The sequence below is a fragment of the Nymphalis io genome, chromosome 23, assembly GCF_905147045.1.
Source record: "Nymphalis io chromosome 23, ilAglIoxx1.1, whole genome shotgun sequence".
Taxonomy (NCBI): Eukaryota; Metazoa; Arthropoda; class Insecta; order Lepidoptera; family Nymphalidae; genus Nymphalis; species Nymphalis io.
Window position 1 is genome coordinate 10106125 of NC_065910.1, and position 14942 is coordinate 10121066.

The 14942-nt window shown below is 37.8% G+C and overlaps 3 protein-coding genes across 3 annotated transcripts; 1 reads left to right on the forward strand and 2 right to left on the reverse strand.

Annotated features, from left to right (window-relative positions):
* Positions 1–69: 69 nt before the first annotated feature.
* Positions 70–1441, forward strand: LOC126777601 (39S ribosomal protein L54, mitochondrial). The gene is made up of 3 exons (XM_050500676.1): positions 70–288; positions 634–779; positions 1127–1441. The coding sequence occupies exons 1-3, from the start codon at positions 132–134 to the stop codon at positions 1286–1288; spliced, it is 465 nt and encodes a 154-aa protein (XP_050356633.1). The 5' UTR covers positions 70–131; the 3' UTR covers positions 1289–1441.
* LOC126777586 (outer dense fiber protein 3-like) lies at positions 1434–5271 on the reverse strand. Its single transcript, XM_050500655.1, has 5 exons — positions 5167–5271; positions 4688–4889; positions 3317–3595; positions 2194–2296; positions 1434–1836 (listed from the first exon to the last, which is right to left on the reverse strand). Exons 1-5 carry the CDS (start codon positions 5186–5188, stop codon positions 1750–1752), a joined length of 693 nt encoding a protein of 230 aa, XP_050356612.1. The 5' UTR covers positions 5189–5271; the 3' UTR covers positions 1434–1749.
* Positions 5272–7002: 1731 nt separating this feature from the next.
* LOC126777527 (chromaffin granule amine transporter-like) lies at positions 7003–13540 on the reverse strand. The gene is made up of 11 exons (XM_050500572.1): positions 13409–13540; positions 12961–13077; positions 11650–11811; positions 10424–10603; positions 10173–10271; positions 10048–10088; positions 9770–9946; positions 9373–9534; positions 8841–8994; positions 8455–8585; positions 7003–7478 (listed from the first exon to the last, which is right to left on the reverse strand). Exons 1-11 carry the CDS (start codon positions 13497–13499, stop codon positions 7389–7391), a joined length of 1404 nt encoding a protein of 467 aa, XP_050356529.1. The 5' UTR covers positions 13500–13540; the 3' UTR covers positions 7003–7388.
* Positions 13541–14942: the final 1402 nt, after the last annotated feature.

A 14942-nucleotide genomic window follows, 5' to 3' on the forward strand; every position in this document is an offset into this window, starting at 1 on the left:
AATAATCGTAGACAATTTGACTGTAGAATTACTTTCATAGTACAACACCGGTAAATGTCGTCGTGAACACCAATATGTCAATAATCAATATTGTCATAATAAATAACCAAAAAATTGTGTTTTAATTGAAAATGTCGAAAATTTGCTACATTTTACAAAAAACTATTGGTATCGTGCCTCGGACAGTTTTTCATTCGCACATATCAAACATAAATAGAACGTGTTATGTAAAATTTCACACAAACGTAACAAATCATGCTGTTAAGAAAACTACCACTGCCGCCGGAGGTACATTTACATCACTTGAATTTACTTCTATATATATTTAATATATCTATGGAACTGAGTTCACGAACACTGTCCATTTGATACAATTGAAGTCGGTATTTATTAAAAACACTATTGTAAAGGATTTTTCATAAATGTACTAATAAATAACAATATTATCACCACCGTCCCTAGATACTTTGATGCCCTACAAAGTAGTTACTTCAATCATCTGTTATTCTGCTTACACGCAGCTTCGCATCATATATATACTATCAAAGTATAAATAAAAAATATTAACATGTCAAGGTGAAACTAGTATAATATAAAAACTAAAAATATTATGTTTTGTTAAACATTTGCCAGGTGTGCTGGGCTTGGGTAAAGGTAAGAAAAAACTAGGTAAGCTTGGAGCGATGGAAAAAAAAGAGCTGCCGGTGGAGACTGACCCAGAAAAATTAGTCAATTATGTGTGTGGATCTAATATTTATATCACTGGAGAGGATGTTAAGGTGATTGCATAAGTTTTCACTTTTGCTATTTTTAAAATTATCTTTGTTTCATTGAGGGCCAATGTTTAATCCACAGTTATGTTTGTAACAGTTTTAATTTGATATTTTAACAGTTTTTTTTATAGAGAAATAATTGTCAACCATCAATTATACTTCTGGTAAAAATTAACTGGTCATTAAAAAAATCAGCTCTAATTAGAAAGTACTGATAAAAATGTATTAAGAAAAAATTATCATGCTACTTGGCTTCTACTTTGGTCATTACATCCTATTTCTTAGTTATAGTTATTGTCTGCAGTGCCATCTATCATTTGGCATATTAATGACAGTTTTATTTGTCATTTCAGTTAAAGGAAGACAGCGAGTATCCAGACTGGTTATGGAGTCTACATACTGGCAAACCTCCAAGCATAGAGGAACTGGACCCTAATACCAAGCAGTACTGGCTGCGAGTGCGCGCCGCCGGCATGCGTAGAAATAACCGTCTACGATCTATGCGCAAGTTCTAGTGTGGCCAATAAAGAATATATGAAACATTAAGTATCTAGAAGAGACTTCATTACATAATTGTTTCGATTTAAATTTATTGAAATCAAACCTGAAATAAAAGATTATGTTAAGATTAGAGTTAAGTAGTAAATAAAGATGTTGTTGACATTAAACTGTATTTTTCATTTTTTTTTTAAAACATATTTACTCCACCGAGATACAAAAACGCAGATTTCGGAAAGTTTTCTTTTGAAATATTAACATTACTGAATTTTTCTTCTTAACAAAAATGACATGTTCATTTAATACTTACAATGATTAATATTTAAAAAAAAAATATGTATTTTACACAAAAGTTACAAAACAATTACTTAGAAGTAGACAATCTGAAGGAACCTACTAAGTTGCTGTTGTTTCATCCAACATATAACAGGCATTGTTCCGAGTCAACTCCAACCTCATACATCTGCACATTTTGGTATCACAGACAGTCCATAGTGTCCTCCTTAATAATCATGGGTGGCGCGTAGTCGCCGTGCTTCGTGCCGAACGAGTATGAGTAAGGGTTCTGCAACATAAATAAAAAGTTATAGATGTTAAGACGGAAGAATTATATTATTACTTATATATATTATACTGTTAGTGCAAAAGGTACGTCAAAATTAAACTCCAATTTAATCTTCGTACGAAGAAGGGGTAAAGATATCATTAATTTCATATAATAAGTCGTAGCTTAGTCTTTGTAATTACACATTTATTAACAAACCGCTATGCCAGTTCGTTCATTATTATTTTAAATAAACACAAAAAAAATATTGTCTCCTGACGGCTATGCGTAATTTGATATTTTAATTGTCTATGACTGGTACGTGGGCTTACAATAGGTATTTATCGATTAAATAGAATTTAAATTAGTTGAAGTAACCTTCTTGGTGTTGTAGAGGTTAGGCGGGTAGGCGGCGGGGCCGGGAGTGCGTGTGGCGCGCCCCGCTCCCTCTGCCCGAGCTCCCAGCGTGTAGCGCGGGGATCTGAGAGAATGACTCTTAATACTTAAAAAAACATTATAAGACTGTTATTTAGACCTGTCGTGATCTATGGTTCTGAATCTGAATGTTGGACAACAAAAGAAGAGGATGTTAAAAGAATACATGTGGCGGAGATGCGAATATTAAGAAGAATGTGCGGTGTAATTAGAGTAGACAAGATAAGTCACAAGTTTATCAGAGGAAGTATGAAAGTAGCACCAATAGATGAAAAGTTGAGAGTAATAGATTAGCATAGTATGGGCTTGTGATGAGGAGGGATGAAAAAAGAACGGTGATTAGTATGAATGTTAATAGATATAGGGAAGAGAGACCAGGGGAGGCCGAAGAAAGTGTGAATGGATTCCGTAAGAAAGGAATGTGTATGAGATGGGGGGGATAAGTATCGAGATGAAGAGTGACAGAGAGAACAGACAGAAAGAAGTGGAAGGAAAATACATGTGGTGCCGACCCCACTTAGCGGGATAAGGGCAGGAATAAGAAGAAGAGACGATAACAAAAAAATAGTTTTTAAAGGTGCTCTCGCTATTACCTTAATCTCATAATTCTATAGGACGGCAAATAAAATCGACCCTATCGATCAGCAGCTAGACTAACGGCTTTACCTGTTATCCGAAGCACTGACTTGTGGCACCAACAACCTTTATTGTAACACAAAGAATAAAATCTCATACAGAGATAAAATGGATGTTACACAAGTAGGTATGTATAAAAGGCGACCTTATTGTTTATATAGGGATCTCTTTCAGATAACTTTTGAGTAGAGGTGTGAGTGGAAATGTCCATATAAATTAGTTACCATAATTTCGTAACTCTAGGTTGCTACTAAAATTTTCTGGACAACAAACAAAACACAAAAGTTTTAGGCCCGATTTTGATGATCAGGACTCGAACCCGGGATATCTGCAGCCATACAAGCTAAGCACCATGCTATTGGCACGGTGGTATATAAACGTTAAAGTTTATTTTATCTAAACTTATTTGTTAAAGATTTGTTATATTGACCTTGTTTTATACACATCAGCGTCTCTCTGGAAATATACAGCTGGTCCTGGAGACTTGGCCTTAAGATTGAAACCAACACGGGCCCCCATAGTATATGCCGGGGTGCCGGGGCCGAGCCGCAAGGCGTAAGCGTTAGACGCAGGGCCAGGCCGCTTGAGTGCAAAGCCGAGACGGGCGCCCATCGAGTATTGCGGCGCACGCGGCTCGCGTGTCGGCGGACAGCGCTCTGGAGCGTGCGCGCCAGGTCCGGGGGTTCGCAGTGTCGCGCGGGTGGGAAACCTGTGTGTAATAGTTAGTGTTCTTTGTCAGTATTATCTTGTACGTAGACTTACAGTTTAATTTCCTAAAACCTTATATAACTTATTTCAAACTGAGTTAGACAAAATCTACAATATGATATTTGAAACGAATGTGTTTGGGGTTAAACCGGTAGTACTTGTACTGTAAGACTTAAAATAAAACCATTGAATATGTATTACTGGACAGATAGTGTATCTGTAATTGCTTTTTTATTATAAATTGCCTAAAACTTATTAAGTACTTACAATAAAACGTTGTGATATGATATGCGATATAAAATACATCCAACGCCATCTATTAATGAAACGATAAATTAAAATGACATTTGGCATAATGTATCTTAAACAGAATGTAATCCGTATATTTATTTAACTTTTAATTTAACAATCATATTTAATTTGTAAGTCTAAGTACTTGCTAAATAATTTACTAACTGACAAGAGGCACCTCTTCTCGGTATCTATTATTATTTGGTAGTAGTTTACGAGAGATTGACAAGAAATTTATGAAGTAACTTGGCGGTAGGTAATATCTGATGAGTGATGAAATGGGTTCATCAGATATTCTATCGATAAACAGCAATGTTGCGTTCCGGTTTGAAGGGTGAGTAAGTTAAGCCAGTGTAACTACAGGCATAAGGGGCACAACATCTTCGTTCCCAAGGAATGGTAATAATATTTCTTACATCGTCTATGGGCTGTGGTGACCATTTAACATCAGGTGACCCATTTGTCCTTTCGCCAACATATAAGATAAAAAAAAACAAACTATAAATAGTAAAAACCAGCTTGAAAGTGAAAATTGAAAATTATGTTTGTAATGTTTGGTTGATAAAAAAAAAACATTTTTCAAACTCCTCAACTTTAACCTACATACCTATGTAAAATATTTACATATCTTAATATTATTTTGTTATATTCCTTTTATTTAAAATTTTTTTTAGACGATTTAAAAAAGGTGGCAGGTTCGGGATGGATGCGGACTGCCCAAGATCGGAATGATTGGCGTTCTATGGGGGAGGCTTTCGTCCAGCAGTGGACGGCAAAAGGCTGAAAAAAAAAATCCTTTTACCGTGCTCCAAAACTCCAAGCCGGTGATGATATGAGACCCTCTCGAGTGATCCGGTCGATCCGATAAGCCGGTCCAGGACCGAGCTGCTTAATCCTGAAGCCAGCGTTGGTCCCGAAAGAGAACATTGGGTTTCGGTAGCGAGACGGGTCATGTGATGGGAACCCCACTGTTGTTGGCAGTTTGTATGCGCCCGGACCGGGCCCTGTTATTACAGTATGTCATTATTATATTAATAAATTAAGACTTTTTTACGGAAGACTGCTTAACAACACAAACGTTTCTGCCTATAGGTAAATAATTTGACAGAACAAGACTGTCCTTTGCTACATGAAAGGAATCTAGTGTAGGAGGGAATCTTATAGAGTATTGGGTTCCCTTATCTACGGAATTTAATTATGTACCTATAGAGCAAAAGGACCTACCTACTTTCTGTTAGTCAACTATAGACTTCTAAGTTCTACGTAATGTAAACCACTCACCTAACGGTTTTTTGCAAGCCATTTTGAAAGGTAAAATATATTTGTTTTGAGTACAATACACTAAAATTTCGTTACATCTGCAGCGACGTAATGTTGACGCTACTCGTCAATTTATATGTTACTGTCACTAAAGTTGTATGTTTTAAATTTGGAATTACATGAAATAACAAGGTTTTAATCTTGTACTTATTACGGTTAATTTCTATTATTTAAATTTTCAAACAAATATTAAAATACTAGCTTACACGCGGCGTTTGTTTGTGTTATCAAGCTTTTCTGCCCTTTCATTAGGCGGATGTAAAGCTTTTAAGAAATTTCGTGTCTGTGTCTACAACCTTTGGTACTAATAAACGAGGGGCCTTTTTTGTTAAGCTATGTCTGGTATGTACAAAGAACTTATATCAGAAGATGCAGCACGTTTTGGAGAAGGTTTTAGTAAGTATATAATGTAAATATATTTTATACAAATAAATAAAATTGGAATATCTGTCGGTTATTTCAAAATTAGTGCTTAAAGTTAATATAGCTATTTGCGAGTTACAATTCCGACTTTTACCGATTTTTATATTTTTATTTGTCTGACTGTTTGTCCCGGACATCTATAAGACTTCGGTTGAGTCTTATCAAAAGTTGTTGTTATAATATATGTTGTGGCCATTAGCCCACAGATGGTGGTGTGCTAAATACGTCTATGCTGAATCGCAGTGTCCAGATTTTCTAAGTACTGTGACTTACATATTCTGCCATACATATTAGAATTAGTGTTTAGTTCTTTGCGTTGTGGTTGGTTTGTCGTCATTGTCATTGTTTTGAGTTTTTTAAATACTTATTGACTTTAGGTTGCAAATTTTAATACATTTGTAATATTGTTCTATTTTTATATTTTAGTTCAGATTCAGGTTTAATTCATGCTAATGATATCGTTGTCCTAGGAATTGGAAATACTACACCTAATATAGTATATAAAGGGGTACAATAATTCAGTAAATCTATTTTTCTTTAATTACTAGAATACTAATAATCATACTCATTTCATAAATACGAAAGTTTGTATGTGTTGTGAATATTAGTTAGTTACTTCTTCAAGATTTATCCCAGCTATAATATGACATGATAAACATGTTTTGGCCTTTTTTTTCTTTAGTCTATTGACGTGACAAACTTGAATTTTATGTTCTTGTTAATAACTACGCCATTTATATTTTTCAAACCAAAAAACGGCAATAGAAACAAAAAACCGTTACTGGTTCCAAATTATATATTTTTGTTGTGTTTGCAGTTGCAGCACTTGGATGTTGGGGTAAAACATGCAAAAACATTATGTGATTGATGTGAGGAGCGACAGGAGGCTGGTTCTATTTTCACCAGGAGAATCAGCGATTGCGATTCAGAATATGCTGCTACCATTCTTACCAACATTCTATTGGGTCATGTTTTGCACAGAATTCATTTCTAATTTTGATGTACTTACATATTTGAATACCAAAAATAAATAGTAGTTATTACGGAAGTATAGAAAATACAATCATTTTGCCTGCAAGTCGGAGTTTTTATTGTTAGGAAAATGTCAAATCAGTAAAAAATAGTCTGAGTAAATTGTATATGGTTTCATCTTTATGTCGTTTATTTATTTATATCTCCAACAGTTGTACATAACACATATTCAAATCACTTTTTATATTAACTTAAAACTAACTATGCACAACCGATTACAGGCGAACACACCATTCACAAACACAATTACAAAATATACAAATCAAAAATAAAATAAAAATATTTAAACAATGAACAAAAACAAAGTAGTAGTTGAATTGTTTGATTATTGACAGCAAGTCTCAAGGCTACGTGTGAGTAGGGTATATGCTGTAATTAATACATTTTTATTGCGCCTTCCACTTTTATACATTTATATTTAAAGAATCGATTTTTTTCGAGCGTGAGCACTACACCTGACATTTAATTAATGTCAGGTGTCTTATCTTCTCAATCATCACACCTCGTCATGTTCTCCTACTCGATTTATGTTCATGTTTTCACTTATTTATTTGTATTTAATATGACTTCTTATCCACGTGCTTTAACGGTAATATCTATCATATTATATAGAATATGTACAAAAACAATATATATATAAGAGACCATATATTATATCTATCTCACATAATATATAGCATGTAGATGTCGCGAAAAGTAGCGAAACGCATGTTGCGAGCATAACTAGTTTAAGGCAGCGGCCGCTTCCCCGGCTCCAGCGGCGTCATCTCCTCGCCCTCCGCCTCGCTGTCGTCGTCCGGCGTCGCGCTGGCGCCCCACTGCCGTCGAGCAACGAGAGATTTTGATACGGAAAATCTTTACTTGTATTATAAATGTGAAAGTGAGTTTGTGTGTTTGTTTCTTTCGCTTTCACGTCTTACCTACTCAACCAATCATCATGAAATTGTTGTCTGGGGTACAGAAAAGGACATACCACACCCCCTCCTCCTAATACCCTGGTGAAGCAACGGGCGGAAACTAATATACGATAGGATTACACGTAGCATCGGTTCGTATTTGATCATTTGAACTTACAATCATCAACGTATACGAATGGATGCTTAATCTAGTTAACGCATGAGAACAGACGCATAAGAATGCGAAAAAATATTGACGCAGCTCATTGTAACTGATCAGAGTATAGATAGGAATGCTGCAAAGACGATAGCGTCATTTAGCAGCTGAATGCATACAATAGCCACCTATCGCAGTATTTTTTTTACGATGCGTATATGTGTGTCCAAAACAATACAGCTACTACAGGTAACCATAATTGCGAATCGATGTTGATAGATGTATGTAGTTCAGGCTTATTGCTTCACTAGAATACGTACACACTACCTACTGCTGCATATATGAAGGAAGAAGAAAAATATATTTTGGATCGGATTTGCGTAAAATCCATTCGTAGTGAGCGGGTAGTATTCTACGTTGGGGAAGCAGTAACTGTGACCAAGTCAATCGAGCACAGCTTTGGAGATCTCGTGATGAGTGAAATTTCGCTTATACATATAGAAAAATAATGAATACGCTTTCGACCAGCGAGGTGGAATAACCTCCAACCCTCATTCTCTAGAGAGCAGTCCTTAACCCAGCAGTGAGACATTTGCAGGCTTTCACTTATCGATAATCACATGATGATGATGTCCTGCTGACCGATTACAGCCATGTCAGTCATTCTCAAGATAAATTGTATGTTGAAATATCTGTATCATATGAGGGGAGTGCGTCGCCTAGTGAGTGAGGTGAGGTTACCTGCTCGGACAGCGGGTGCGCCGCTAGTGCGCGGTACAAGAAGACGGCGTACAGCATGTTGGCCACACCCAGGGTACGCAGCGCGGACTCGAAACCCGCGCACCACGACACCAGCCCGCCAGCCACCGGACCTAGCGATTACACATCCCAATTACGAGAACATTCACTGCTTATATCGCCGTTCGCTTCAGACGATATTTCGATAAGAACGATGTGGTAAGTTTATTTTTTAATTATACTTTTGGTTCGTGGTAACGACATGGCTGTGCTGCTCATAAAATATTCACTGTTCTTTATATTTTGTTTGCTATTTATTAAAATATAGTGTAGTTAAAATTAATTGTTGGTAGAACACTTTCACACATTTTCATTTGACTTTTAGTAACCTATAGCGTAGGCGGCACTGGAGGCGGCCTGTAAGAGCGCGGCGCGGTGCGGCAGCGCCCGGCGGCGCCGCGCTAGCACGGCCGGCACCAGCGCCGCGTCCGCCGCTCCCAGCCCAGCGCCCAGCAGCGCCTGCGGCACCGACACCCACCCAACCTTCGCACAGAATAACTATTAGAACTGCAGTAGTGGTTTGCCATTGTCATTTAGTTTTAAGGCTAACTGTAAGTATTTTCTAAGATTAGTATTATGCTTTCACTATATTGTCAAATAATAATTGTCGGTTTTGCAATCGTTTTTGGTGTCGCATTCAGACTCCTCGGTAGTGTGTATACACTTTACAGTGTAGGTAGGACTTATGTCATGTCAATGAACTTTTAAATTCAAACTTAAACTAAACATTTTTTGCACGTTCATTCGCATCGACAGTTATCTACGACGATGTTACTTGGGACTTCAGATTCAAGATCTAATTTGGAGACGGATAGGTAGACATTTGATATGCGAGTAGTGTGGATACTGCCGTGCACGCACCGAGGGCGCGAGCGGCGCCAGGAGCGCGGAGACGCCGACGCACGCCACGGCGGCGACGGCTACGCGCTCGGGCCCGAGACGCCGCGCCGGCGCGCCCAGCAAGCTCGCAGCCACCAGGTAGCCCACACTGTCCGGCAGGAACACTGCGCCCAGAGCCCAGCGCTGTCGACCGTTTCGAACACGTGTAACTCGTTGTAAGAAACATGAAAATTATTTAAATACTCTTTCATTTCAAATATTTTACAGCCAAGTCTTGACTGTAAGCTATCATATTCTCTTTTACGCGTGATTTCAAGAATGAAAATGACATTTCGATAGGAAAGACAGAATAGAAGACAATGATTCAATAGATATTACTGACCACGTCACCGCAAACATCGAGAGTACTGAACTGTACCTCAGGGTGAAACTTGTGCATGATCCACAGCGGCAGACAAGGCTCTAGCGCCGCCATAACACAGGTGGTGATCAGAACGGCGCCCGCACAAGCGCCCGTTGCGTCGCGGCTCGCCTCCGCCCACATCACGCGCGCGCCTGTTGCCGGGCCGTCCGTGCCTTCCCTTTCACTTGTACTCTGAATCAGTCGAGAAAAACTATTAAGACTCCGTCGATACTAATTTGTAACAATTCATTAGCACCTACTCAGTTTGTTTGATCAATTCTGTTTTTGCTTACTGTATTGTGCTCCTCCTTTTGAAGGAGTAAGTACTGCAAACCTGCAAATGGTTTATTAAATTATTTATTAACCGCTTTTTGTAATCACTGTAAAATGTATGTTTAAAAATTGTAATTTTCTTAACCGAGGTTAATCAATAAGGCAATGGCTATAAGTTGGAAGGGGGCGGCTAGGCTCCAGAGTTTGTACGCGGCGCCTCCGAAGGGGTATCCCACTAACACTCCTGAAACACAATCAGAATAAAGGGTGATTAGTGAGTTTTTTTTTTTATTTCTTCAATTTTATTAGTTGAATGCAGGAACATACATAATATGTCCTACACATATTATAAATATATATATATTTATTTAAACATGAAGCACAGTGATAATGTACCAAGTGCTACGGCTCCAAGTAGCGCGCCCAGAGCACGGTGACTGCTCTCGGGCGGTAGGACGCGTGCAGCCAGCGCCAAGCCCGCCACGCCGCTCAGAGCAGCGCCGCCGCCGTGCGCCGCGCGACCCACGCCTGCACATAGCGCGCCGCCCGACCCGCGACCCGCACACCACCCGAATACTTATATGAAAACGACATGATAAAAAAAAAAATACATTAAAAATTTACAAGACACCTGACTCATAAATCCTACTGATGTTAAGCATCGACACGGTCTAGGATGTAGCACGGTTGTCTAGAAGAAACCTCTCACTCTGAATTTGAAGACGCCAACGTACCTATCAGTAAATACAGACTCTGCAAAGTATCCCACAGTTTTGCAAAACATCGAGAGAACACAGCACGGGAGAGGCCGCGGATTCGTTATGTCGAAACATCGGTGTTGTAAAGGATGGTGGTGACTACTTACATCAGGTGGCCCATTTGGCAGTCTGATTACCTATTTTAAATTGATATATATATATGTAATTAAACTATATTTGTAATATAACATATATATATATATATATATGTTTTATTACATATTTATGATTGATAAAAAAAATTACCTAACTATTATATTTCTTACTGGTGAAAACTGCATTCCTAACCGTACCATACTCCTTTAAAAAGTGTAAAGCGTACTGTATTCCTATGTTCTTACTATATTTTTATATTTTATGTTATTTAAACGTCTATTTTTTATTTTAAGTTAGTAAATAACTATTACTTTTTGTTTAGAAAGTACCATTTAGAGAAATAAAATTTCTATATTAATTTTCAAGTACCAAATGTTTTGCAAATTAACATTCCTGTCGCGATAATGAATTACGGGAATCTAACGTGCATTGTATTTATTTCTACGGGAAATAAATGCCGGCATAATGTGGGATGTGAATTTTTAATATAATAAGAAGTTATTTTTATTGGTTGGGAAATAGGAGTTCTTACGTAGAACTGCTGGTGGTTTTATTTTAATTTATATTGTTTTATTTTTGTAATCTGTTGAATAGATCGCTTATATGAATATTGTTTAAGATCCTAAAGTTATCACGCACATAGGTTAAACTTTTAATGTGTTTTTCCGATATATTAGTGATAAGTTAGTATACCTTGTGAGCACTTTGTGTTTATCGAGATTGACTTCAACGAAAACCCCAGTAATAAGTGATATAGGTAGTATATACCCAATGCGGCTGTGGCCAGCATTGCCGTGGCGAGGCGCAACGCTACGACCGGGCCCCGCGTGGCTGTTAGCGCTGCTGCAGCGGGCGACAACGCCAATTGCGTTGCCGCCTTTGCTCCCAGCACTGCGCCCACCACCGCCTGCGATGTTCCCACGCCATTACCTGCAACAAAGTGAATGCAGAAAGCGGTATGTTGCTATCAGGAATGCATTCAGTAAAAAAAATGAGGATATATTTCCTTGGAATAATATAAAAAGATCTTCAACTTCCGTGTGATTTTGGCAGAGTACATATAGGGCAATCTTAAACGAGTGAGCGAGATGTACACGTAAATTTATATTACATTTTTTTTTTTTTATAGAATAGGAAGGTGGACGAGCATATGGGCCACCTGATGGTAAGTGGTCACCAAACGCCCTTAGACATTGGCATTGTAAGAAATGTCAACCATCGCTTACAGCCAATGCGCCACCAACCTTGGGAACTAAGATTTTATGCTCCTTGTGCCTGTAATTACACTGGCTCACTCACCCTTCAAACCGGAACACAACAATATCAAGTATTGCTGTTTTGCGGTAGAATATCTGATGAGTGGGTGGTACCTACCCAGACGAGCTTGCACAAAGCCCTACCACCAGTAAATAAAGTAAATACATTTAATAGTGTACTAATTACAAATGGATTTTTTTTCTAAAATAGAAAGTAAAACACCCTTTTTTACAGTAACAGCCTGTGAATGTCTCACTGCTGAGCTAAGGCCTCCTCTCCCTTTTGAGGAGAAGGTTAGGAGCTTATTCCACCACACTGCTCCAATGCGGGTTGGTTGAATACACATGTCTAATTTCATTGAAATTATGCCACATTGGCCTAGTAAGCCGAGATGGCCTAGTGGTTAGAACGCATGAATCTTAACCGATGATCGTGGGTTAAAACTCGGGCAAGCATCACTGAATTATCAAGTGCTTAATTTGCGATTATAATTCATCTCGTGCTTGACGGTGAAGGAAAGCATCGTGAGGAAACCCTTTTTTGTGCCAATATAATTATAACTCCTTACGATTCCATTGACCGGTGAATTTATCCCAGGACCGATATAGACACATTATATTTAAAAAAATGCTTTTTCGATCAAGCGTAACCATTTGGTGGACGCAGAAATGTAAATAAGTGACTGTAGCTTGTAGTGCCATTTAAAGATGGCATTAATAAGTTTGTGTATAAAAAGGCTACCCAACAAGCATGTCCGGTAACCAAGCAATTTCGTTTTAAAATTAAAACAAGTAGGAATCATTAACTAATGCTAGTACTTACCGTCATCCTCGTTAGTGATGCGGCGCACGGTGGTGTTCAGCAGCGCGACGAGCGGCGCTCCGTGTTCCGACCACAGAGCCAGCGACTCGCCCCGCACCCAATCCGGGATTATGGGCACTGGAAACGATACAATTTTGATTCTATCTTTCTTTTAAGATAAAACCGTCTAACAGTTCCCAAGCGAATAAGATACTAAAATTTTCTACTGCGAGTCTAAAACCGTTGTTAATATAGCGGGTGTGTTGAGCTATTCATACTTCGGGTTTAACAACTGTGCACCTCTCTACTCCGTGTTCGGTCTTTCTGTAAATGTATCTTTAAACAAAGAGATAATGCTATGCATATGAAATCTGTTGTCACATGTGCAGTTATTTTGTATTTTTTCGTTCTTGTTTTAATAATATGAGCTTGAAAAACTATTTTCACAACAATCTATTAAATTTGGTACCGAGTACAGTGAGCAGAACATTGTCCAAGAAGAATGTCAAATAGACCAGAGCAAAGGCAGTCAGGCCAGTCGGTTGGTTGTATTCTTGCATCGTCTTCAGCTCAGCATTGGACGGTTCAGAACGAACTGCGCTCCAGAATATATCGCAGCGGCTCCGTTTGCGTCGCGCGTGCGAACTGCTGATAACGAGCAATTCATTTTCAATCAGCGCTCACTCGCGCGTGTGCGCCCCCTTAATACAATTTTACGGTGAAGGGTGCTGCTTATGAGATACGGGTCGAGATGTTGTATATTTTCAGTGAAATATCTGCAGACATTGATAAATTATCTTCCTGTTTATAGTTTTAAAAAAATGTAGCAAATAAAATAATTAAATAAATAGTATATTCGGCCTCTGACCGAATAACCGAATATTTGGCAAAATTTTTCGTAAACCGTAATAACGAGTAAATTAATTATTGTACCAAAACCTACGATTCTTTAACTTCTGTTATTATTAATAATAAAACAAAAATCTAAAGTTTATAATTATTCGTATATAATTTTAATAAATTAAACTGCATATTGCATTAAACCTATCTCATCGCATTATAAATAGTAATTATATTCAATTATATTTGCTTGTTTTGACATTTAGTATGCCTTAGTTTGATTTGAATTGCGAATTATATTTGTTTATTTATTATTAATATTATATGTAATTAATCTATTAAAGTTTTCGACTTTCATGGGGTAATTTGTTAAAGCTGACTTTACAAACATATTTCCTGCTCTTATTGAGCTCCTGGGAATTAGTCGTGATGATGACAAGAAACCCGACGGACTAACCCTCTGGGAACAACGAGGAGCTCTAGTATGGGACGTATGTGGTCACCAGCGCCCATAGACATTGGTATTGTAAGAAATGCTAACAATCGCTTACATCGCCAATGCGCCACCAACCTTGAGAACTACAATGTTATGTCCCTTGTGCCTGTAATTACATTGGCTCACTCACCCTTCTAATGTATGTGAATATTGTCGATACTAGCGAGTAATAATTAGTAGTATATTTGATATAAGTTTAGAATGTGTCAGTTGCCGATTAAAATGGTTATGGCGAATTTGTATTCTATTCTAAGCACAACAGGTACCAGAGAATGAAAATTTGTTACGTTCGTAGTTCAAACACGTGGACCTTGAAGTAATCATACAAAAACATTTATTAAATGTATAACTAGTAGCATGAGGGGCAGGTGTTAGGTATAAACCAGTTGCCCGTGTCCTTTCTTGGGGTTCAAGCTTGGTTCATATCAAATGTTATCATAATCTGCTCAGTGGTGATGGTCCGGGAAAGCGTAACAGGTAGACTGACTTACTTTCGCATTGTGATATTAGTATAGATTGACCATTTGTAATATTTTAATATTTGTTTTATTAAAATGTTTTTTGATTGTTATTTTTTTAATTGCTTATTTTCCAATAAGTTCTGTGAACTCTTTTTCTTCACTTTAATCAGTGTAGCGTTCGCTCACTGAACTATTCTACTGCTCAT